This window comes from Pristiophorus japonicus, chromosome 15 (genome assembly GCF_044704955.1).
Source record: "Pristiophorus japonicus isolate sPriJap1 chromosome 15, sPriJap1.hap1, whole genome shotgun sequence".
Classification (NCBI taxonomy): domain Eukaryota; kingdom Metazoa; phylum Chordata; class Chondrichthyes; family Pristiophoridae; genus Pristiophorus; species Pristiophorus japonicus.
This window is the reverse complement of record NC_091991.1, coordinates 140,587,638-140,611,230: the sequence shown is the minus strand read 5'-3', so window position 1 is coordinate 140,611,230 and position 23,593 is coordinate 140,587,638. Positions and strand designations below refer to the sequence as shown.

General features: G+C 39.6%; 1 protein-coding gene across 2 annotated transcripts in view; it reads left to right on the top strand.

Annotated features, from left to right (window-relative positions):
* The window catches only part of rogdi (rogdi atypical leucine zipper), a 29,496-nt gene extending 5,903 nt beyond the window's left edge, over window positions 1-23,593 (top strand). The window contains exons 3-11 of one of the 2 annotated variants that reach the window (XM_070901015.1): window positions 1,267-1,346; window positions 3,734-3,788; window positions 5,252-5,332; window positions 7,695-7,790; window positions 9,151-9,249; window positions 9,844-9,957; window positions 16,274-16,323; window positions 17,988-18,114; window positions 20,799-23,593. In XM_070901015.1, the coding sequence (XP_070757116.1) occupies window positions 1,267-1,346; window positions 3,734-3,788; window positions 5,252-5,332; window positions 7,695-7,790; window positions 9,151-9,249; window positions 9,844-9,957; window positions 16,274-16,323; window positions 17,988-18,114; window positions 20,799-20,840 (744 nt within the window). In that variant the 3' untranslated portion in view covers window positions 20,841-23,593. The remainder of the gene's footprint in view (window positions 1-1,266; window positions 1,347-3,733; window positions 3,789-5,251; window positions 5,333-7,694; window positions 7,791-9,150; window positions 9,250-9,843; window positions 9,958-16,273; window positions 16,324-17,987; window positions 18,115-20,798) is intronic. The other variant, XM_070901016.1, reaches the window with a different exon arrangement.

Genomic DNA, 23,593 nt, shown 5'->3' with positions numbered 1-23,593 from the left:
TGGAAGATTCTATTCTGTGTTTATTTTTTGAGTGCAGAAGAGATGGATCTTAAAATCATCATGGTGATGCTGAAGAGTTAATCAAATTTAGTGGTAGAATTAATCATCATTAGTATAAAATAATACCCCCTTCTAAGTTATATAAAGCAGTCCAGCACTTTCTGTCAGTGTATTGATGAATGAAGTCCATTACAGTACTGCGGAACTAATATATTCATGTTTATTCGAACATCACCAGTACTTTTGAGATATTCGATGACTAAGGATCACTAAAGTCGCTCTGTATCACCTGTTTGAAAACCCAAGTCTCTTTGAATGTTTTTAGACCCTATTTTTGAGGTGAAAAACTGGGAGAAATGCAGAGGAAAAATTTGGGGAAAAAATACCAAATAGTAAACTTGGGAAAAGGAAGCCAAAATCAGTTTTAATTTGGAACATGACTAGAATTCAATTTAAACAAAAAACACAGTTAAGCAAAATGACAATTCAGTTCTGCATTCTTTATATGGACACCACTTTTCTGGGTCTCAATGGCAGTTCTAGAAATCAGTACACAGTATACCATCCAGATTAAAATATGTTTTTCACTTTATTGGAAATAGCATTTGTTTTAACAAAGTAATCTTGCTATAAGAGTATTCCCCGTCCTCTCCAAATTTTGTATGCAGTCCAGTGGCACTAGCTTGATTGTTGTTGGCCAGGCACTGTGACTCTTCATATTTGTAGATAAATGCATTTCTGCAGCCGAGGTATGCTTCAGAGACAATGATGCCCTGTCTGATCAGAACCATCATCTCATTAATTCATCACTGAAACTGCCCAAGAGAACAGTCTCAATTTTCAGAACTCATCTCAATTCTCTTGAATTTTGTGCTGAAGATCGGGTTCCAAAATGTGTCTGTCATATTAGTGTTGTAATCATGCACTTTGAACAATGTGCGTAAGCACATCCAATACAGCACGTACAGTGCGCAATGCGCTCAACACCATCAGTTATGTGACATGAACATCTTGGGACCTGATTTTCAGTGCAAAAATCGAGGAGACTTCTGGCATTTTAATGCCATAATCTGGAGATAATTAGTTTTAACCAATTCACCAAATCACAAAATCTGGGAATTTGTGGGTGGAAATCAGTAAAAATGGACTTTAATGATTATCAACAGAAAAAGCATATGTGGGCAATCTGTAGATACTGTAATGTTGCTAACAAAGCACTTGGCTTGCTTTTTCCGTTCTCACTAACAATGGATTCCTCTTGTACAGGAGGCCTCTCGACGCTTTACTCTGACAGCTGGGCCTGAATGTCAAACTCGACAGGAGAACTTCAAATTGGGAAGCTCAGTGTAAGCAGTTGACATTAGTTTGTGCTGTACTCAATAGGAGATGATGATTTTCACTGGCAAGCCTGCACTGAAGATAGCAAATTTCCTTTATCTGCCAACATACATCCCTAAAGTGCTCCATTGAGGAAGAATCAAGTTGATGGAAAAGATCATTTTATTTAATCAAAGAAATTGCGAAGGGGAGGGCTGCTTTGGAAGATCTTTCACATTTACATGTTTTGTAAACCCTTCAGCATCTTGTTTATTTTTGAATGTGTCCCAGGTATCTGAAAATTAAGGGCTAGAAATTCGGTTGGTTGGCGCTAACGGGACACTAAGCACTTCCCACCCGTGGCGCCGCGCTCACTGCCTGCCACAAACTTCAGTGAAGGTTTAGTGGCAGCGCTGACCGTTTGCGCTGTGGTCGCTAGCGCTGCCCACTCGGTGACATCACCAAGTGTGCAACGCCCCTGTAGCGCCACGTTTGGAAATTTCAGTCTTTTGCCTGCCGTAGTGCCTGGCGCTGAGACTGGCAGAGGAAAGCAGTCAGTCCAACGACGATCCCAAGGCGATATCGTCCAGAGTGCAAGGTAAGTGCTGAAATTTCACCTTTTCAACTTTTATTTATTTGATGCAGCAGTGGGGAAGTGTGCGTGAGGTTTATTGAATTTTTCAACAGGATTTTTTTCTATCTTTAGGCGCAGGATGCCAGCAAAAATTTGAGTAGGCCTCCTGCGCTATTGCTCCATTAGCGCCGAAGAGGAGTGTGGAATACTTCTCTTAGCACTCCACTCTTTTCTTGGGGCGATACAATTGAATATCGCACTTTGAGGCGGTAGACATCGCCCGGCGCTAAAGGTGGCGATACTGAATTTCTAGTCTAAATGTTCTTCCGCTAATCACGTTCAGAAAGCATTGAATGTTGTGTACAATACTGATAACTTGTGTCAAGTGGCTGTTATTTTTTTAATCTATTTTGGCCTGTTTTGAAACAGTAACCTCGGTGTGTCTTTAATCTTTTGTTTGCTTTGTGTGTTTTTCTCCCTAAATCTCCAATTCTCTCTGTATTCCCCTCTCTTTTTAGGATCCCTGTGCCACATATTTCTGGGCCAAGCAAACTGCTCCCATTCACTGGGCCATGCAAACTGCTCCTATTCCCTGGGCCAAGCAACCTGCTCCCAGCCATCTTCCAGTGCTTCTCTCTCCCTAACTGCTTTAGGATGCTTGAGAGTGTTCTGTAGTATTCACTTTCACTTCGATACCTTCTCTCTATGTAAGGAAGTGACTTGCCTTAGTTCTCAAACTCCTTCAGGTGGTCTGACATGGGTATCTACCTTTATAAAAAGCTACCTGTCTTGATACTAGTATTACACACCTGAACTACAAAGGGAGACTGCAGAGAAGATAAGACTGAGTGGGGATCTTATTGAGATTTTTAAGGACATCAACAAGTTAAATCCTAAGAAACTTGTTACCGTGATCTCCAGAATGATGGATGAAGCCGCGAAGAGGGAAATGAATGGACAGCATAGATCTTAACTGTTTCATGCAGAGAGTGCTTGAAATATTTGAAATGAGCTGTCCAGGGAGATGGTTGAGACTGATGAATAATTTTAAGAGGGAAGTTGTCTAGAAAATACATTGGGAGATAACAGTTGTGAACTGTGTATTCTGTTGTTAGAATATGGGGCTGGCCTGATGGAGCAAAATGGTCTTGTCTAATCCTGAACATTCCTAGTTTACATGCTTAAATTTGAATAACATTTAGGTGTGAATCCCTTGATCTTTTGCGCTTCAATTATTTCTTAGTGGAAGTGCATGGGTGAATCTTAGTGGAAGTGTGCTAATCAGAACGGCAAGTCATGAGAAGGCTATTCTTAGTGACTTAATATGAAGATATGTAAAATTGTATTCGAAGTTGACCATTGTCCGGAAATGAAGCAATAACCATTTTAATGTCCTTCGGCTGAACTCCACTTTTTATGAGAGAGTACCATGCTCGATGTTAATATTGAGAATTAGGGTGCAGCACTAACTACAGACATTCCTGCACTCTGTCCTGTTCTGGGTGAGACAACAGTTGAATTAAATTTTTCATCCCCAGCAAAAGATGATTGCCAAAGATGACTTTGAAATAGAAAAGGAGGAAATGTAATTTACTGTTTGAAGTAATTGTGCAATGTTTTCCTATTGAGAAATTGGAAAGAGTGAGGTGACATGATTAAATATCAGTCTGTTCGTCACAATCTTCTCTGGATAATCATGACATTATTTTTTATTCTGTGTATATAGACCATATGTACAAATAGTATTGTTTTTTTCTCAGAATAAACATAAATATAAATCCAACCTTCTTTGAGTTATACACCATGGTGTGAATGTTTTCTCAGATTTGATTTTTTTTCTAGCACAGACCAGGTGAAAGGTGTCCTTACCTTGCAGGGAGATGCGCTGACTCAGGCTGTGAGTACACACAAAATAGGAACGAATATGGGTATCATAGACTTCAATAATATGATTTACGACTGAATATGAATGAATACATTTTCAGTTTAAAATGAATAAATCATTCGACCTGAATTTAATGTGTGTATATAGCAAACCAGACCTTTGAAAGTGAACTCCATGTTTAGCTTTCCTGGTTGTGAAAACCTTGCCATGTTTGAATTTTTTCTCGAATGGTGATCAGGCAAAGCTGACACCGTGTTACACAGACATACATACAATCATGAAACGATTCGGAGAGTATAAGCCTTATTTTCATCAGGGACCAAGCAGAAACCTGTTGCCCCCATTCACAAGGATGGGAAAATTTAAGAATTGTCCTCAACATACTCATGGACAACACCCAGAGGCAGGTTCACAATTAAAGGAACCATTTAGCCCATTTACCATTGCTAATTATTGTGCAGTATTGACATTTGGATGTTGAAAATAAAGCTTTTCCATTCTGAAGTCTTTGGTAATGAATTCAAGGCAGAGAAGTGCAGATCCCCACGTTTAAACACGTACAATATTAAACCATTCAGAATTCTTTATTTTCAGATGTGTTTACACACTGAATTCTCTTTGACTTTTAAAAGTATTATGGTGCTAACCACTTTCACTTGAACCCAGAGTAAATTCCAAAGTACTGTGGGAGATTTAAACTCACAATTTCCAGAATAACGTGCATTTTAGAGAGAGAATTGATGCAGTAGTGCAGTGTGTTAGAGCACCAATGTTAAGCACCGTGGATGCCTAAGCACCCGAGCAGTTGACTTCACACGGGGAGGGACTTAGCAAAAATCAGTTGCCTCCATACGCAAGAAAGGAGAGAAAATTTGAAAAGAATTGTCCTCTGCCAATTCGCGCACAGCTCCCAGAGGCAAGTTCAGATAGCATCAACGAATCCAGCCAGCAATTGGTCTCAGTTTGGGGAGGTGGGAGGGGAGGAAGAGAAGAGCAACAGAGTGGAATCATAAGAGTAATTTTCCTGTTTCTTAAATATCCTTGTGACCACAGTGATGTGTTTTTGCTCAAACAAACAAACAGTGATTGATGGAATGGCTAATTGCTTTTATTTGTGGCCCTGTGACATGGAGTTAAATTAATAATAGTTAACGGAAAATGCAGTCTCTAAACAATGGGAATATTTTCCTTTTATTCTGTGGAATATGTAACAAAACAAGTTAATAACTCTGAAAGTGCAACAGTGTTATTTAACTACTTAACTTCACAATAAATATTTTCATGGGACGACCACATTTGTTTTACCATGAATAATGTATATGGCCAGAGGATAGAGTGCATTTTACCTTAGCTGCAATATACGCACGCCAAAATCTTTCATTGCGTAAATATAAAGAGTTCTTCCATCTCTTGGCAACTGCTTTGTCCAAGCGGCCACACGTGAAGTTTAATTGAAATTCTGTTCTCTAAAATAGGACATTAACCTTAGGCTGCCTAAACACAACCAGGTTCTGCATTGTACCTTCAGGGAGGACAAACAGTGGAAAATGCAGCAGGTAAAAACATTGATCATAACAGTTTCTTCCTTAATTGCATGTGGGTGTGCATTCTTTAGTATGGTTGTTTAGCTTATTTTAACATAATAAACCTATTTGCATAATGATCATGGTTGGGCTGCAATTTTGTTACCATTTGTGTCATTGACTAATCTGTTAAACAATAGATTTTGATTATTTTTCCACTTGCTGCTTACTTTATTCTACCCATACAGCCCTCCCCCCCCCCCCCCCCCCCCATTAAAAAAAAACATGGAAAAAAAATTCTGTAGCAATGTAGAATGTACAGATTAGGTATCAATCCTGATCCAGCTTTTTCAGCAGTTATATTCAGTTAGCTGGAGAAACTGTACTTAACTGGGACAAAAGCGAAATACTATGGATGCTGGAAATTTGAAATAAAAACTAAATGCTGGAAACGGTCAGCAGGTCAGACATCTGTGGGGAGAGACACAGAGTTAACGTTTCAGGTTGATGACCCTGCATCATGAGTTCTGATGAAAAGTCATTGACCTGAAACATTAACTTTGTTTCTCTCTCCGCAGATACTGCCTGACCTACTGCGCGGCCATGCAGCGCTCTGGAAGTCCCGTGCAGCCGGCTCCACTGACTTTTAAAGGGAAAAACCGCGCATGAGCGGAATATTGAAGGGGCCTCTCAAAAATTAGAGGGAACAGTGCTACTGAATGTTTTTCTTATACTTAACTGGGAATGGAGATGGAGGTATAATGTGGGCCCAATTATTAGAAACTTTTATCGAGATTTGCCCGAGTAAGGGCTCAGTAAACTGTTTCATGTCTCATTATATGCTCTTCATGCTTTAATTCATTTTCATTACTTCAAATCAGTTATCTCCCATTGCTAGAAACAAGAAATAAGAATAAATCAGATACTTAACAGGCAGTAGTGTTTGAATCCTGGTATTTCATTCATAACGGGCAGACAGTAGATAAGTTAACGCAGCATTTGGGAACTCTGAAGTTGCTAAACCTTGGATTATGACTGAGATTTGAGTTTGGGTTTTTCTTTCTCAACCCACCATCCCCAAGAACGGTGGTTCTGTGGAACAGATTCCTGAATAAAGGAATTCGTACTGTGCTGACTCAAGCCTTTTAAAAATAAATAACTTGAATGATGTCTTGGGGACAGGATTGAGGTTGTAAGAACATGTGCAGATAAAAATAGTCACATGTTTTATGTAAATGTTTCTGAACTGCTTGGACCATAGAAAAGTAATATCGAGAGGTACGTGATCAGTGATTAATATGGGATGTATAGCTATAGGAGTTTTTCTTGCTTATCTTTGGGGAACAGGGGGAAACCATGCAAAACCTTTGCTTAGCAGACGAACTGGGTTGGAACAGTGTTGTCCAATATATTTGCCACTAGCCACATGTGGCTAATTGGGAATCCAGATGTGGCTAATTTCATTTCTGATTAGTAAACAAAAAAAAGGAGTAATAGACATTGTAGTTGAGCATGTGATCTCTATACTTGTATTTGCATGGTGTATTCATATGAACTTTAACCTTTTTGTGTGTCAGTTGGTAAAATGGTAAGACGAAAAGCAGTGCGAGTGTTTTTTGGTCTATGAGCGCTTTCCCTCCTTGGTTATTGAATGGTGTTAGATGTTATTCTAAGGGGAAGCTAGATAAGTTCATGAGGGAGAAAGGAGCAGAAGGATGTGTTGATAGAGTAAGATGGGAGGAGGCTTGTGTGGAACATAAACACCGGCATAGACCTGTTTCCGTGCTGTACAATTTTATGTTAATTAAGTATATATCATCATCCTCATAGGCAGTCCCTCGGGGTCAAGGATGACCTGCTTCCACACCAAAAATGAGTACCCAGGTGACTGATGAACTCATTTTAAATGGTGGAAGAGGACTGTGCGTGAATTCTTAACATGGGGTAGTCTTTACACACCAGCCACCACACGGGTTTGATGGAGCAAGGTCTTGCTCCAGTGGCAAGGAGATCCAAGACGACTGGAGACCAGGCTCCGCCACATGTGCCAATACTACACACAAACTCAAACATACTTCTACTGTCCTCCTTTCTTCCTCCTTCCCACAGAACCTCTCTACGTGGAATTGTATATATACACATGTGGCGTAAATCTGCGAAAACTGTTGCATGTGGTTACAGCAGTGTCACCATAGCCACATCTGTGGCTAGTCAGCAATTTCTATTGGACAACACTGGGTTGCAACTTAAATTCTTTCTTTATTCTTGTGTGCTTCACTTCTTGTTGTATGTTAACGTTCCTTCCACTTGGTTTTGACCTCTTCTTTTCCCGCCCCGCACCAGTGACTTTCAATTCTTCAGTCTTTGTATTAACAGTTTCTTTCTATCCTGCCAGATTCAAGATGCCAGGAATCATGTTGGTCAGGCCCTGTACCTACTAAACAGCAGAGATCAGACTTACCAGTTTAAAAGTGGGGCAGAGGTCAACAAGGTCAGTCAGATTTCAGTACTTATGATGCAATTATTAATATCTAAATCAATTGTTAAATTAAGTCCTTTTAAAAGCTAAGTATATCTTTTGAATGTTTAATAGCCATGGATTCTTTTACTAATAATGACTTCTGTCTACAGGTAGTCTGTTTACAGATAAAAGTTAACTTTCAAGCAATGATGGGAGAAAAGATAGGGACTGCTTCACCCCCTGCCACACACAACGGCAACTGACACGTTCCACAGAATTGGAATGGGGGTGTATCAAATTATATTTTAATACCTGCCATGCAGTGTTTTAGCACTTGTTTCCAATACATGGGCTCTGGTCCAGCTTCCAGGCAAACCTCTTAGTGTTACAATGGTAAAGAAAACTGTAGACTCCCATAATGATTCAGCAAGTTTATCCAGTCAATATCTAGGCCACACAGGCCAAGTTCAGTCCCTGGGTGTGTGCTGTGATCTCTGCCAGATTGGCGGTAGGAGTGCTACAGTTTGGTGGAGGTTCCTTCCCCTGGTCACATGCCAGCAGCCTATGCTAGACAGTACACATTAGATGAGGACAGGAGTTTGATGTAATCCTCCCAATTATCAAATATCCGACTGACACTTTCTAGCCTTAAGTGTGAAGCATAGCCTCCTGAGTGAGACTGGAGGCTGTCTGATGGCTTTGGATCTCACACTCCAGCGTGAGTCAGTGCTTTTGGAAGGGCAGGGAGAAATAGAATGTATCTTCTACAGGAAAGTCTCTTGAATTGTCTACTGCCCTGGTTACAGGTTAGCTGGTGGGAGCAAAGTAAAGATTTCTTTGTAAAATTGCACCATCAAACTATATTCTAGTGAGAAATATAAACACTCATTGAGAAGTATCTGTGCAATGGCTTAGATAATCACAGATGAATCAAAATGATACAGTAGCATCAGAGAGTCTTTGGCTGCAAAAGATTAAAATTCATATTTTTTTCAGTTGAAAATTGCTTCACTTCTGGTGAGGCAATCCTGACTAGCGTAAGAGTTATCTGTCTGCCTTTCTTGTGAAGATATTTATCCTTTCATATGACTGATTGTGACACATGCTCTCGATTCTGAGGGACTGCCTATGATGATGATGATGACATTCTTCCCCTGTATAGAAAAAATACAAAACGATACTTGGTCTGAAACTCTGCCCCAAGGAACAAAACAGTCAGTTTAGCAACCACATTGAAGATAAAGGACAGTTTTTCCCCCTCCCCTGTTGTTATTAGCATGAAGCTAATATTGTATTTACAAGTAATTAATCCGCAAGATTATCCGAATGAACATTAACCAGTCCTAAAACCTGCCTGTACCTGACAAAACGTAGACATTTTCTTTTTAAGCTCATGGATGCAGTAATGTTGCAGCTAACCCGTGCTCGCAATAGACTCACCACTCCTGCAGCCATGACACTCCCGGAAGTAGCCTCGAGCAGTTTGATGGTGAGCACATATCCTACTGTATGATTGACCAGTGTCTTTAGTTTTGCTGGTTTATTTCCCTTTTATCTCCTCTCTCCCTTCATCCCCTTCAGTCTCTCCACCCGTCCCCCATCCTCTCTCTTCACCCGTCAACCATTCCAGTTTTACTTGTAGCTGTAGTGTCAGTGGAAAGTAAATAGCTTCACACCAGTGCTATAATTATAGTGTGACTGCAGCCTAAACATCTGGTAGCAAAATTCATGTCAAAGATTTTAACTGTTTGTCATTAAGCTGGCTTTGAGGAAGGGTTGTGGACATAATTTCGCCATCTGAAATTAATACTGGACTCTTCACCAAATGCAAGACTTAATTCATGTTCACAATAAGCCAATCACCTGATGTGCACTGACTTTGTGTAGCACTCCACAAATAGATATTTGTGTTACCATGTTCCTATGTCACTTTAATCAGTAGGTTAGAATGTTGTGCTAATGATGAATAAAGATACTGTAACTTAATTAAGTTCTTCAGGAATTTCAACTTTCATTTCATTAGCTTCAGCTGATGTTTATTTGTGTATAGTTGTAATAACTAAATATCTTCATTCTCTCTTAGAAAATGTTCACACCATCTCTTCCTGGTGACATCTTTGCGAACTTCTACATTAATCTGAGTAAACTTTGTTTGATTGTCTACCAGCTCCATCTTCTGCAGCCCAATTTGAATAAGGTAATATACAGCAGCAGCATTTTCACTGCATTATGTTGTCATTAATATAGCTAGTAATTAGGTGTTTACTCCAAAAATGTTTCCCTTTTAATCAGTATAAACTGGTTCGTTTGTACAGTTGTTCAGTACTTAGTTTAATAACATGACTTTTTGAATGTCATCTGATGCAGGTATAATTCAGATTGATATTGGGACTGTTGTTCATAATTTTATCAGTGACTTGGAGGATGAAATATTGTCCAAGAGTTTTGTTCAGAAGTGGCATGCAGTGGCCATTGGTGCTATTCAATGAGTGACAATGCAAAGGAATTTTGTCACGATTACTCAGTGGGGAGGCAGATGGAGTTCAACATAAGTATATAGCAATGAGATATGATAGAAGGGAAAATGTGCCTGCGGTAACAGTGGGAAAGAAATCTCAGGCTATTTGATGGATAATGCACTTAGCTCAGAGTTCGCAGGTGGTGAAGAAACCAAATAAAACATTGGGAGGTATAACTAAGATTGTGATTTATAAGTCCAAAGGTAACCGGATCAGTCTGGTCAGTTTTGGTCTCTTTACAGGAAAGACCTAGCGTTATTGGAGGGAGTTCAGAGAGGGCTGTGAGGCTGAGGGTTGAGTTGAGAAACCATTATCGCCACTAAAACTTGACTCCCTTGATTAAGTGTAGGACAAGAAGCACTTGATAGAGGTCTTTAAGATTAGCACTGGAATGGAGAATTTAGATCTAGAAAGTTCTTCTGTCAGGCACGGGATTCAAGACTGGGGAAGACAGCTTTAAAGTTAAAGGCGAATAGGAACGTTTGGCTACTTTTATTTAATTTTTCATTCATTCTTGGGATGTGAGCATCACTGGAAAGGCCAGCATTCATTGACTATCTCTAATTTCCCTGAGAAGGTGATGGTAAACCGCCTTGAAACGCTGTAGCAGTTTGATACTATTGAGTGGCTTGTAGATCCGGCTACAGAAGGCAGTTAAGAGTCAACCACATTAGTGAGGGACTGGAGTCACATATAGACCAGACCGGATAAACACAGCTGATTTCCATCCCTAGGAATCATAGAATGGTTACAGCACAGAAGGAGGCCAAATGACCTGTCGAGCCCATGCCAGAACCAATTGGGTTTTTAGGCCAATCTAACAGCTTCATGGTCACTTTTACTGATATCAGCTTTTTATAGCTAGAATTTTTTTTAAACTGAATTCGAATTCTCAAGCTGCTATGATGGAATTTAAACTCAGGTTCTCTGGATTAACAGTCCAGTCCTCTGGATTTACTAAGCCACTACAGACTGTACCTGATTTTGTAGGAGGATGATAGATTGCCAGAGGAGATGATTGAACAGAAAGGTTTGTAAGGGTATATGGACCTATGACAACCTGTCCAAAACATTGCTACTGAGAATTACTATGATAAATGTTTAAAAATAAATCAGTAAATCAACATAGATTTCAAATTAGGTTAATAATTTATATCAATCCATGCTTTCTTTATGCATTAATTTCTGAAAACCCATATCCACAGGTGCATGAAATTTTGGTTTTGTCAGAATGTAACTTTAATGATCATGTTTGAGTTGAATAGTTTCATGTGGCTTCAGGGCTCCCTGAAAGGGAGTGAAAGTTAGTTTCTAAGTTTTGACTGATCTATATTAGAGCTTCATTTGTGGGCAAGTTTGCCTGCCTGGTTGGGGAAAGTGAAAAGAAATCTGGTTTTGGACTCCTTCCACACAATTCATGTGTCTTCAGGATTCTGTCAATATTGAGACAGTCAAAGCTGTCCACAGCCTGGTCAGCTCACTCTCGACATCTGGGTTTCGCATGAATCTGAGTAGTCATCACCTGCAGTTATACTATGGGTTCCTTAAGGGAAAGGAGAGTTTTCCAATCGTGTTCCAAGGGAAAACAAACTAGGAGAATAATCTCCTATGCTTTAGGGAACTTCCTGGTGTGTTTCCTGTGGATTGGACGGCCTTTTCCTCTTCTCCAGCAGAATTTCGTGATTGTAAAAGGTCAAAGAACCACAGAAACAAAAAACTTACTGAATGTACTGCATGACCTTTTATGTGAGTAGATGAGTGATCACACCAGCATCTGTTCTACCTGATGTTGCCATGTCTATCTAATCTGTTTGAATTTGTTGAGGATATTACTAGCATGGTGGATAGGGAAGTATCTATGCATGTTGTCTATTTGGACTTCCAGAATTTAATAAGGTTCCACATATTAGCAAAAATGATGGCGCATGGAATTGAAGGTAATTTTGTGACATGGTTTGTAATTGGTTAAGAGGTATGAGATATAGTATGGATAAAGGGAATGTTCTCTGATTATCAGGATGTGACAAGTGGCCTCAGCTTTTCACCATATATATCAAAGGCTTGGATGAAAGAATAGAGTTGTATGTCTAAGTTTGCAGATGACATTGGCCTGGAATTTGCAGTGGGTAATGACTGCGAAGTGTCTGTGTTCGCCATCTTTACCCCTCTGAAACTGACCGCAACTTCAGGATTTGGTGCATGCACATTTAAACGTGAAAATCCTGAAGTTGTGGTCAGTCATTCACTGCTTCGCCACAGGCTGCACTCCCCACCCCCACCCCCCCCAAAAAAAATTTTGCAATAAATTAAATCAGTGGAACTGATGAAAGCTTGGGCTTTTCTGCGCTAATATCGCTGTTAAAGACCGCATTAAATGTTGAGCCTTGTTGAAATAGGTGTACCTGCTGAACAACTTTTCTGGCCCTGAAAAACGAATTTTGTATTTGTGGAATGTCACATTTCTCCATTATGATAACAATTACTAAATTAAAAAAATATATATACCCTGTATAAAGTTAGTTCCTGATATTTAGCTTTGACCTTAACCCCATGTGTATGTCCTAATCTTTATTTTGCTCTCTAATATTTTTTTAAAGTGCAGATAATCAGTCCTTTTCATTTTTTGGTTTCTTCAACGTGATTGCCTGCTTAGACAGCTTGATGACATCACTGCTGCTGTTTGCTGGAGTTCCCTTATTGACAGCGCTACAATCAATTTCACGTTGAGGAAGCTAAAGTTCTCACCACAGAGATTGTGAGAGCTCTGTGGACAGCTTTCTTCGAGATCAGCCGCTGACCGCCAATTACGAGCCATTAAGTTAGGTGGTACAGTAACTTGTGTAGATGGGAGGAGGAAGTTACATGGGGATGTTGTCAGGCTAAGTGAGTGGGCAAATCTATGGCAGATGCGGTTTAATGTGAGGGAGTGTGAGGTCAACCACTTTGGGTGAAGGAATAGAGTTCAGTGTCCAAGTTTGCAGATGACATTGAGCTAGGAGTCACAGTAAGTTGTATAGATGGGAGCAGGAAGTTACATAGACCAGGGATAGTAGGCAAAACTACCGCCAATGGAGTTCTTTGTGAGATTATCCACTTTCGATGTGAGAAAGACAAATCGCAATATTTCCTTAATGGTGGGAGACTAGGAGTTGTGGAGGAAAATGGGATTTAGGTGTCCATACACACACCAGTAAAAAGCCATAGCACCGGTACAGCAAGTAATCAAAAAGGCTAATGGAATGATGGCCTTCATCTCGAGGGAAGGTTGGAATACAAAGGGGAGGAAATGATGCTTCAGTTGTACAGAGCTTTGGCCAGACCCCAACTGGAGTACTGCGTTCAGTTTTTTGGCCTTGGAGAGGGCGCAGCGCAGATGCACCAGAATTATACCAAAGCTGAAAGGGTTAAAATAAGAACAGATTGCATAAACTTGGCTTGTGTTCCTTAGTGATTAGAAGGTTGTGGGGTGATCTAATAGAGTTATTTAAAACTGTAAAGGAATTCGATAGGCTCGATACAGTGAAACTATTTCCTCTGGTACAGGTATTCAGAACAAGGGGGCATAATAATATTAGAGCTAGGCCACTTTGGAATGAAATCAGGAAGCATCTTTTCCACAGAGAGGCTACTGGGAATAAAAAATAAGAAATAGGAACAAGAGTAGGTCATTTGGCCCCTCGAGCCTGCTCCGCCATTGAATAAGATCATGGCTGATCTGATCATGATTCAGCTCCCTGCCTGCCTGCTCTCCATAACCCTTTATTCCCTTATCACTTAAAAATCTGTCTATGTCCTCCTTAAATATATTCAATGACCCAGCCTCCACAGCTCTCTGGGCAGAGAATTCCACAGATTTACAACCCTCTGAGAGAAGAAATTCCTCCTCATCTCAGTTTTAAATTGACAGCTCCTTATTCTGAGACTATACCTCCTAGTTCCAGTTCCCCCTATGAGTGGAAATATACTCTCTGCATCCACCTTGTCGAGCCCCCTCATTATCTTCTATGTTTCGATAAGATCACCTCTCATTCTTCTGAACTCCAATGAGTATAGGCCCAACCTACTCAACCTATCTTCATAAGTCAAGCTCCTCATTCTGGAATCAACCGAGTGAACCTTCTCTGAACAACCTCCAATGCAACTATATCCTTAAATACAGAGACCAAAATTGTATGCAGTACTCTAGGTGTGGCCTCACCAACACCCTGTACAGTTGTAGCAGGACTTCTCTGCTTTTATACTCCATCCCCCTGGCAATAAAGGCTAGCATTTAATTTGCCTTCCTGATTATTTGCTGTACCTGCATACTAATTTTTTGTGTTTAATGCACAAGGACCCCCAGGTCCCTTTGTACTGCAGCACTTGCAATTTTTCTCCATTTAAAAAATAATTTCCTTTTCTATTTTTTCTGCCAAAGTGGATAACCTCACATTTTCCCACATCATACTCCATCTGCCAAATTTTTGCCCACTCACTTAGTCTGTCTATATCCCTTTGCAGATTTTTTGTGTCCTCCTCACAATTTGTTTTCCCACCCATCTTTGAATCATCAGCAAACTTGGTTACATTACACTGGGTCCCTTCATCCAAGTCATTAATGTCAATTGTAAATAGTTGAGGATCCAGCACCGATCCTTGCGGCACCCTACTAGCTCATGTTTGCCAACCGGGAAATGACCCATTTATCCCGACTCTTTGTTCTCTGTTAGTTAGCCAATCCTCTATCCATGCTAATATATTACCCCCAACCCCGTGAACTTTTATCTTGTGCAGTAAACTTTTATGTGGCACCTTATCGAATGCCTTCTGGAAATCCAAATACACCACATCCACTGGTTTCCCTTTATCCACCCTACTTGTTACATTCTCAAAAGAATTCCAGCAAATTTGTCAAACATGATTTCCCTTTCATAAAACCATGCTGACTCTACTTGATGGAACTATGCTTATCCAAATGTCCTGCTACTGCTTCCTTAATAATGGACTCCAGCATTTTCCCAACAACAGATGTTAGGCTAACTGGTCTATAGTTTCCTGCTTTCTGTCTGCCTCCTTTTTTAAATAGGGGCATTACATTCGCTGTTTTCCAATCCGCTGGGACCGCCACAGAGTCCAAGGAATTTTGGTAAATTACAACCAATGCATCCACTATCTCTGCAGCCACTTCTTTTAAGACCCTAGAATGCAAACCATCAGGTCCAGGGGACTTGTCCACCTTTAGACCCATTATTCTGCCAAGTACGACTTCTTTGGTGATTCTTTTAAGTTCCTCCCTCCCTATAGCCCCTTGATTATCCACTATTGGGATGTTTTTAGTGTATTCTACTGTGAAGACCATTACAAAATATTTGTTAAAAGTTTCTGCCATTTCCCTGTTCCCCATTATTAATTGCCCCATCTCATCCTCTAAGGGACCAACATTTACTTTAGCCACTCTTAAGTAAATGTTCCTTAAAAAGGAATCTGGAACTCGCACTCCCAAAAGGCTGTGGATGCAGGGTTAATTGAAATTTTCAAGACGGAGATGGATTTTTTTTGTCAAGTAAAGGATCTGGGGATATGGAGCAAAGGCAGGTAAATGGAGTGGAGGTACAGATGAGCCACGATCTAATTAAATGGGGGTACAAGCTCGAGGGACTGAATGGCTGCCTCCTGTTCCTATGTTTTTATTACTGCAGGTATATTCCATGCTGTTTATACAAGATGACACAAATTCACACTGGCCCAGTAGGAGATTAAGGATAGAAAAGTGACTAACTTAAATGTCCAAACTATTTGATCACGTGAGGCACTGAGCTCCATCGCTGTTATCCTGGCACTCAATATCATTCTACACTTCCTGTTCATTTCTCTCTCTTCTATGCCATGTTGCATTTAAACTATGGCTTTCAAAACGGGTAAAAAGTCCAAGTCTTGCCAGCCAGTACTTGATGTATAAAGTTTGTATTTTATTTTTGCATCGTCTTCTCATCAGCTTTTCCCTTCACCTTGCAGAACTTCAAACCCGCAGGAAGCTCTGTGTTACACAATCCAGGGTCCATGTTGTAAGTGCCTTCTGAGTTTCTTCACATGGGAAATAGATGCATTAGTTCTATTATACCTGAAAAACTGGTTTAGTAAAATAATTTCCTAGATGAGGGTTGGATGGCAGGGAGTATCTAATAACCAGTAGGCCTATTTAACCTGCTTTATGTTTTAAATTGGGTTTTGACGCAGACAGCATCTGCAAAAGTGATGCTGTGCATATTTTGAATGTGGAACATATATATTTCCGTGAAAGGATCAGTAGATGCCAGAGAGTTTGTGTATATTTTTTGTATATGTGTTACATTTGCAATTGTTGCCTTATTCCCAAGGCATGTTTATTGCTTTTTGAATGATTTCCATATTTTTTATCTATCCTTCCCCAGTTATTTTGCAATGATTTGAGGAATAGATGTTTGCTAGGTTTTTTTTCAATCCAGCTTACGAATATTAAAAAAAATTTATATTTGAAAAGTTTATATTGAAATTTGGGCAGAGGACAAAAATAAATTGTCATTTGAAATGGTGGCAGATCCAAACATATTGCTACTCATCAAACAAATGGCAAATGCTTGATGTTTTAAAAGACATTTTTTTAAATAATGGATGTTATTCTGTAGGTTTATTAGATCGATATTAGTATTCCCACATGCCTTCACAGCAATTTCATAGCAGCAAAACCAAAATTACAATGCTATTTTGAATAAATGTGAAAATATCACACTGCCTAATTAACTGTAGTTGATTTGCAACTTCATATTTCTAATTGATCTTTGCAAATACAAAAAAATGTTGATTCAGATTTTTTTTTAAAGATGTACATATAATAGACAAGGCCACCAATTTGTATTTTCTACAGTAAAATGAATGGAATTGCAGAATGCAGTTTCCAAAATGATCACAAAATCCCAGATCCATGTGGTGAAAAGATTAGAGCACTGTAATCCCTGATGGAAGACTACTGTTGGACCCATTGGGCAATGGTGACTGAATAAGTCAAATTACATTATTACATGACCCTCCTGGATTTTCCCCGAAATCAAATTCCACAATTCTATCCATTTTTTTCTGTGAATATTCTGTACTAGCATTGCATTAGAGGTTGCATTATTGAAATGACTTAGTACAGCAAGAGTGTGTGTTTTGACTGTTGCCCTCATGAAACTAATTCAGTGATGCATCACTGCTATTAATGCACTATCCTCTCTTGTGGGAACATCACCATCTAAACTAAAATTCCTCTATTTAAAAAGTAGCAGAGTTTGCAATCTCATTTGTTTACATGCTGTACTGCCAAGGTGGGCTTTTGGAGGCTAGATGCCCCTTTGCAGTGGGGATGTGTGAAGCATCACTTATCCTTTTGGCTGTGGATGCCATGCAGCCCATTGAGATCCAGGGAAAGGGGAGGGAAATACTGTCAAAAGGCAGAAATCTTCTTGTATTCAACAACTCTCCCCTTAGTTCAAGTAGTTCATTCCTATCTAAACTCTGAGTTGAAATTCCAGGGTAGATTACCAATCCAATATAAAACAAGAGAGTCATCACATCAAATTTAATAGGAAAACCTAATAAATGTCATTGTGCTTCCTTGACAGTAAGCAGCTTCTTGCTTTATTGCCTATAAAGAAAATGTAATGTGAGCAAGAAATAATTCAAAGTGTGTTTTCTTCATTCTGCATCACAGTGAGCTTAATAACCAGAAATTCGAAGTTAGCCACGTGCACAAAGTGGAATGTGTAGTCCCCTGGCTAAATGACACGCTTGTTTTCTTTACCATCGCACTGCAGCTTTGTCAGCAGCTGAAGGATAAGGTTTGGCCTATTTCTTTTAATCTGTTAATCAGAAGTATTTTTACATTGTGTGATATCCTTTTCACAGTTGGCTACTTTGTGGTCATAACAAACCGGTAATATAACTGACTTGGCAGAACTATAACTAAGTTATTGTAATAAAGTGCTGTTACTTGTCTCTGATTACAATGCCACCAGCAGTGGGTAAATTTCACCGGACCATGTCTGTGCTGCTGGGGATGGTGGAATCCAATACATGCAGATGTATACAACCTTTCTCCTCCCTCACCCCCATTTTTGCTTCTCCTTTGGAGTTCTCCATTATGTGATGCTCCCTGTCAGGCATAGAAACATAGAACCTTAGAAAATTGGTGCAGGTGTAGGCCATTCGGCCCTTCGAGCCTACACCGCCATTCAATATGATCATGGCTGATCATTCACCTCGGTACCCCTTTCCTGCTTTCTCTCCATACCCCTTGATCCCTTTAGCAGTAAGGGCCACATCTAACTCCCTCTTGAATATATCCAATGAACTGGCATTAACGATTCTCTGCGGCAGGGAATTCCACAGGTTAACAACTCTGAGTGAAGAAGTTTCTCCTCATCTCAGTCCTAAATGGCCTACCCCTTATTCTAAGACTGTGTCCCCTGGTTCTGGACTTCCACAACATCGGGAACATTCTTCCCGCATCTAACCTGTCCCGTCCCGTCAGAATCTTATACGTTTCTATGAGATCCCCTCTCATCCTTCAAAACTCCAGTGTATAAACGCCCAGTTGATCCAGTCTCTCCTCATATGTCAGTGCAGCCATCCCTGGAATCAGTCTGGTGAACCTTCGCTGCACTCCCTCAATAGCAAGAACGTCCTTCCTCAGAGTAGGAGACCAAAACTGAACACAATATTCCAGGTGAAGCCTCACTAAGGCCCTGTACAACTGCAGTAAGACCTCCCTGCTCCTATACTCCAATCCCCTAGCTATGAAGGCCAACATGCCATTTGCCTTCTTCACTGCCTGCTGTACCTGCATGCCAACTTTCAATGACTGATGAACTTATGACACCCAGGTCTCGTTGCACCTCCCCTTTTCCTAATCTGCCGCCATTCAGATAATATTCTGCCTTCGTGTTTTTGCCACCAAAGTGGATAACCTCACATTTATCCACATTATACTGCATCTGCCATTCATTTGCCCACTCACCTAACCTGTCCAAATCACCCTGCAGCCTCTTAGCATCCTCCTCACAGCTCACACTGCCACCCAGTTTAGTGTCATCTGCAAACTTGGAGATATTACCCTCAATTTCTTCATCCAAATCATTAATGTATATTGTGAAGAGCTGCGGCACTCCACTAGTTACTGCCTCCCATTCTGAAAAGGACCCATTTATCCCGACTCTCTGCTTCCTGCCTGCCAACCAATTCTCTATCCACGCCAGTATATTACCCCCATACACCATGTGCCTTGATCTTGTACACCAATCTCTTATGTGGTACCTTGTCAAAGGCCTTTTGAAAGTCCAAATACACCACATCCACAGAATTCCAGAAGATTGGTCAAGCATGATTTCCCTTTCATAAATCCATGCTGACTTGGACCGATCCTGTCACTGCTTTCCAAATGCGCTGCTATTTCATCCTTAATAATTGATTCCAACATTTTCCCCACTACTGATGTCAGGCTAACCGGTCTATAATTACCCGTTTTCTGTCTCCCTCCTTTTTTAAAAAGTGGTGTTAGATTAGCTACCTTCCAGTCCATAGGAACTGATCCAGAGTCGATAGACTGTTGGAAAATGACCACCAATGCATCCACTATTTCTAGGGCCACCTCCTTAAGTACTCTGGGATGCAGACTATCAGGCCCTGGGGATTTATCGGCCTTCAATCCCATCAATTTCCCCAACACAATTTCCCGCCTAATAAGGATATCCTTCAGTTCCTCCTTCTCACTAGACCCTCGGTCCCCTAGTACATCCGGAAGGTCATTTGTGTCTTCCTTCGTGAAGACAGAACCAAAGTATTTGTTCAATTGGTCTGCCATTTCTTTGTTCCCATTATAAATTCACCTGAGTCCGACTGCAAGGGACCTACGTTTGTTTTCACCAATCTTTTGCAGGGAGCCAACAGCTGACATACTCTCCAGCTTTTCCTAATTCTGCTCTGGAACGAACTTCACGTGTCGAGTTACTACTCTGTCTGCAATAAATCCTTAAAAATGACTACGCGGGTGTAACAGATTTAATTAGAAACTTCCTCAGATATCCAAGTGTCCAGTCCATCCGGGGTGGGCACCTTGTCATTTTCAGCCTATTTGAAATTGAGCTTGAAACTTTTTGTTCAAATTGAAAGCATTAACATTTTTAAGAAATTCCGGTTTGAAAAGCTAATCACAATTGCTGCACTAAATAATTAAAGAAGTCAACACATATTGCCTTAAATAAAACATGGAACTGTAGTTAGAGTTTAGTTGGAGCCTGTGGCATATTGTGCTATTTTCACTGTTTTAATATTTCATTCATCACAATGAAATGCTATAGTTAATTTTATGTATTTAAAAAAGAACCTGACGCGTATCGTTAATGAAAAATCTAAATTGTGGTTTCAGTTCCAATGATAAAATGTGCATGTTTGAGAATTTGGAAAAAGTACTCTATTGTATTAGACTTTTTTCTATTGGCTGATGCATTTTTTTTTGTCTTTACAGATCTCTGTGTTTTCCAGTTACTGGAACTTCAAGCCCTACTGATCCTGATCAACAGACTAAGTGAAGATCAGTCTGCACTTTGTACCCACCTCCTACCACAACTCCCAGTCCATCTACTGTAAATGCTGTCTCTGAATATTTTGGCAGTAGCCACTTTACTGAGTTTAGAAAGTGATCAATAAGTTTCACATGGTGCACTTTGCTCACCTACCCTTGATATTTGCCATATGTTTTAATAAGTTGGATCCCTTGTGGGGCCCGGTCTGGCGATATTTGGAAACAAGTTACAAATCAAATGTAGTCTAAATTTTTAAACCTACAGTTGGCTTCTTGCAGATGTTTGTGTCAAAATGTTAGCATTGAATGGATGAAGGTGTGGTTTACAGCTGCTGAAAGAACGATAGTGGCAAATGTATTTAAGTAGAAGCAGTGATTTGTGTGGAATTACACAGATTTTGCTTTGCGCATTTTTGATCATTGTCAAGTTGCAGGCTGTGCAGAATAGAGTAGGGAAAGTTACCTCTTCAGAGAGCTTAATGTTCAAGCACTGAAGCTAATATTTTTAACCTGTTTACCAAGGCGCTAAAAGAACAAAAACTATACATTATACCTCTTACTGGACCAGCCAAACGTTCTTGAATTACAATATATTTTTGGGACCTCAGAAATTCCTTAAGATTGAAGTGTAGTTATGTTTAAGTTTAAACGGATCATGCTTGTAGAGTTTGTATATTAAATTACTGTGGCATCGAATTAGTTTTGCATTTGTGCTGGTCACGAATTAGTCTAATCCTGAAGTTCGTGATTGCTTCACCAAGAAATCTTGTGCCTGAATCCAGATTATTCTTCCATCAGGATTTCTGTAAACTGGAGATTATGTATTTGTCTTTTTTTAATGATTCAGCAACTTGGAATGAACGAAAATGAAAAACACTGAACACAACTAGTAGACTTCTGAGGTGCGCTATGTATTGGTGAAATTTTGTGGGTTATTGACTAGATATGTAGTGCTAAAAATCTAATTGGGAGCTTTTTAAATAGGAGTATCTAACACGCATTTTGCTCAATTATTTTCAGTATGTGTTTATCCGGAGTCTTGTAGATATTAACACTTTAACCAATCGACACTAAAATATCTGAATTTAAAGAACAGGGGAAATGTATTTAACATGCACTTTGCTGGAAATGTAATCTGTTCCATTGGTCCAAAAGGACATCGTTTCATGATGTAGGGAAAGTTTCACAGTGGAGTACACTTGAGAGGATCTTGGAACAGTCAGATGAACCTCCCCTGATGCTGATGTAAAGTGCATTTGTGTATCTCTGGATAAATTGTGGATAGAGTGTGTGTGTTAATGCTGACGGTGTGTATTTCAACATTAACAAATTTTCATATTTCACTTGTATGTTTGTAAAATATTTGGTCATTTGTCATAATTCTGTGTGTGTTCACATTGGCAAAGTAAGAGAACAGTTTTTTTCAGTTTGCAAATGTGGGTATTGGAACTGGTATTCATTTTGAATGCCATTCACAATGGAGCTATTTTTAGGACCCAAATATTGTATTTCAACAGATCATAGTATCCAGAAGGGCTTTGAAACTTCTAATTATGCAGCCCCTGCCTCCCAGTCCCTATAACAGAATCCAGTACAAAGCAGGCATAAGAATTGTCACTTTTTAGTTGAGGACTGAGAATATTCAAAAATCAATCCTGTTTGTTCTAAATGAAGTATGAAATAGTGTGGAGTAGTACTGTTTAGACTCTATTTTGTAAATATTTAAATTAATTTCTAAGTGATATTTGTGTATGGGACACAATTTGTGTGATTATTGTGATTATATTTAGCTGCAACACTGATCAAGTTGAGCATTGTTCAGACTGTCTTAACTTTCCCACTAACTAAGGTGATCCTTCTCAAACTACTGTATTTTTAATATCTGGTAACTGTTGAGCTTGTTCTAAAATGTTGAAACCTACACTAGTTTGTATCATTGCCTTCTCAAAGTTTCTTTAGAAATAAAAAGCAACAGTTGAGAATCTTGTTCTACTTGCATTGCTGCAAACTTTAGCGAATGTATTTGCACAGCATTCAACACAAGCACGTAAGGATAACACTTTCGAATGCTTTCCTATTTTAAAGATAACGGATTTCAGTAGATAACTAATCAGCGCAAACTCTCGCCCTTTTGCAGCATGTTGCCTTGGTCTGTGGAAATTCTGCATGCAACTTGCAATTCTTCACTGGAGAAGACATGGTAGTCCTTCACTTTCCTGCAAGATTTAGTAATGCAAAAGGGGGCATGTTTTCTAGTTTATAAAGAAACATAGCCCAGCTGGAATTCAGAGAGTCTTGTGGCGACATAGTTTTCTGTAAAAGATGTTCGGTCTGGAATTTTGGTACCTGTAAAGCTTGTTCACTGTTGCACCTACTGAAGTTACAAGTTGCACTTTTGAACAAAGCAACACACACAGGAATAGGCGAGAGGATTACGTAGGTCAGTTAACTTTTATTTAAAGCTGTCAGACGGATGGGTGAAGTAAGGCAGAATAAATAAGCATATACCACATAAGCTATTAATTTAAAGAGTTGTCTTCCAGTATCATGTAATATGGCTATAGTATGTTTAATGTATTTTATTGTTACTATTCCTGCGATCAAATTCTTAAAGATAATGTACAGATATTTTGATGTCTGCTATATATGTAATGATGTGACTAAGACCAATTATATGTAACATGGATTGTTTAAATTATTCAGAATGTAATGTGGACCAAGCAAATAATTCCGATTGT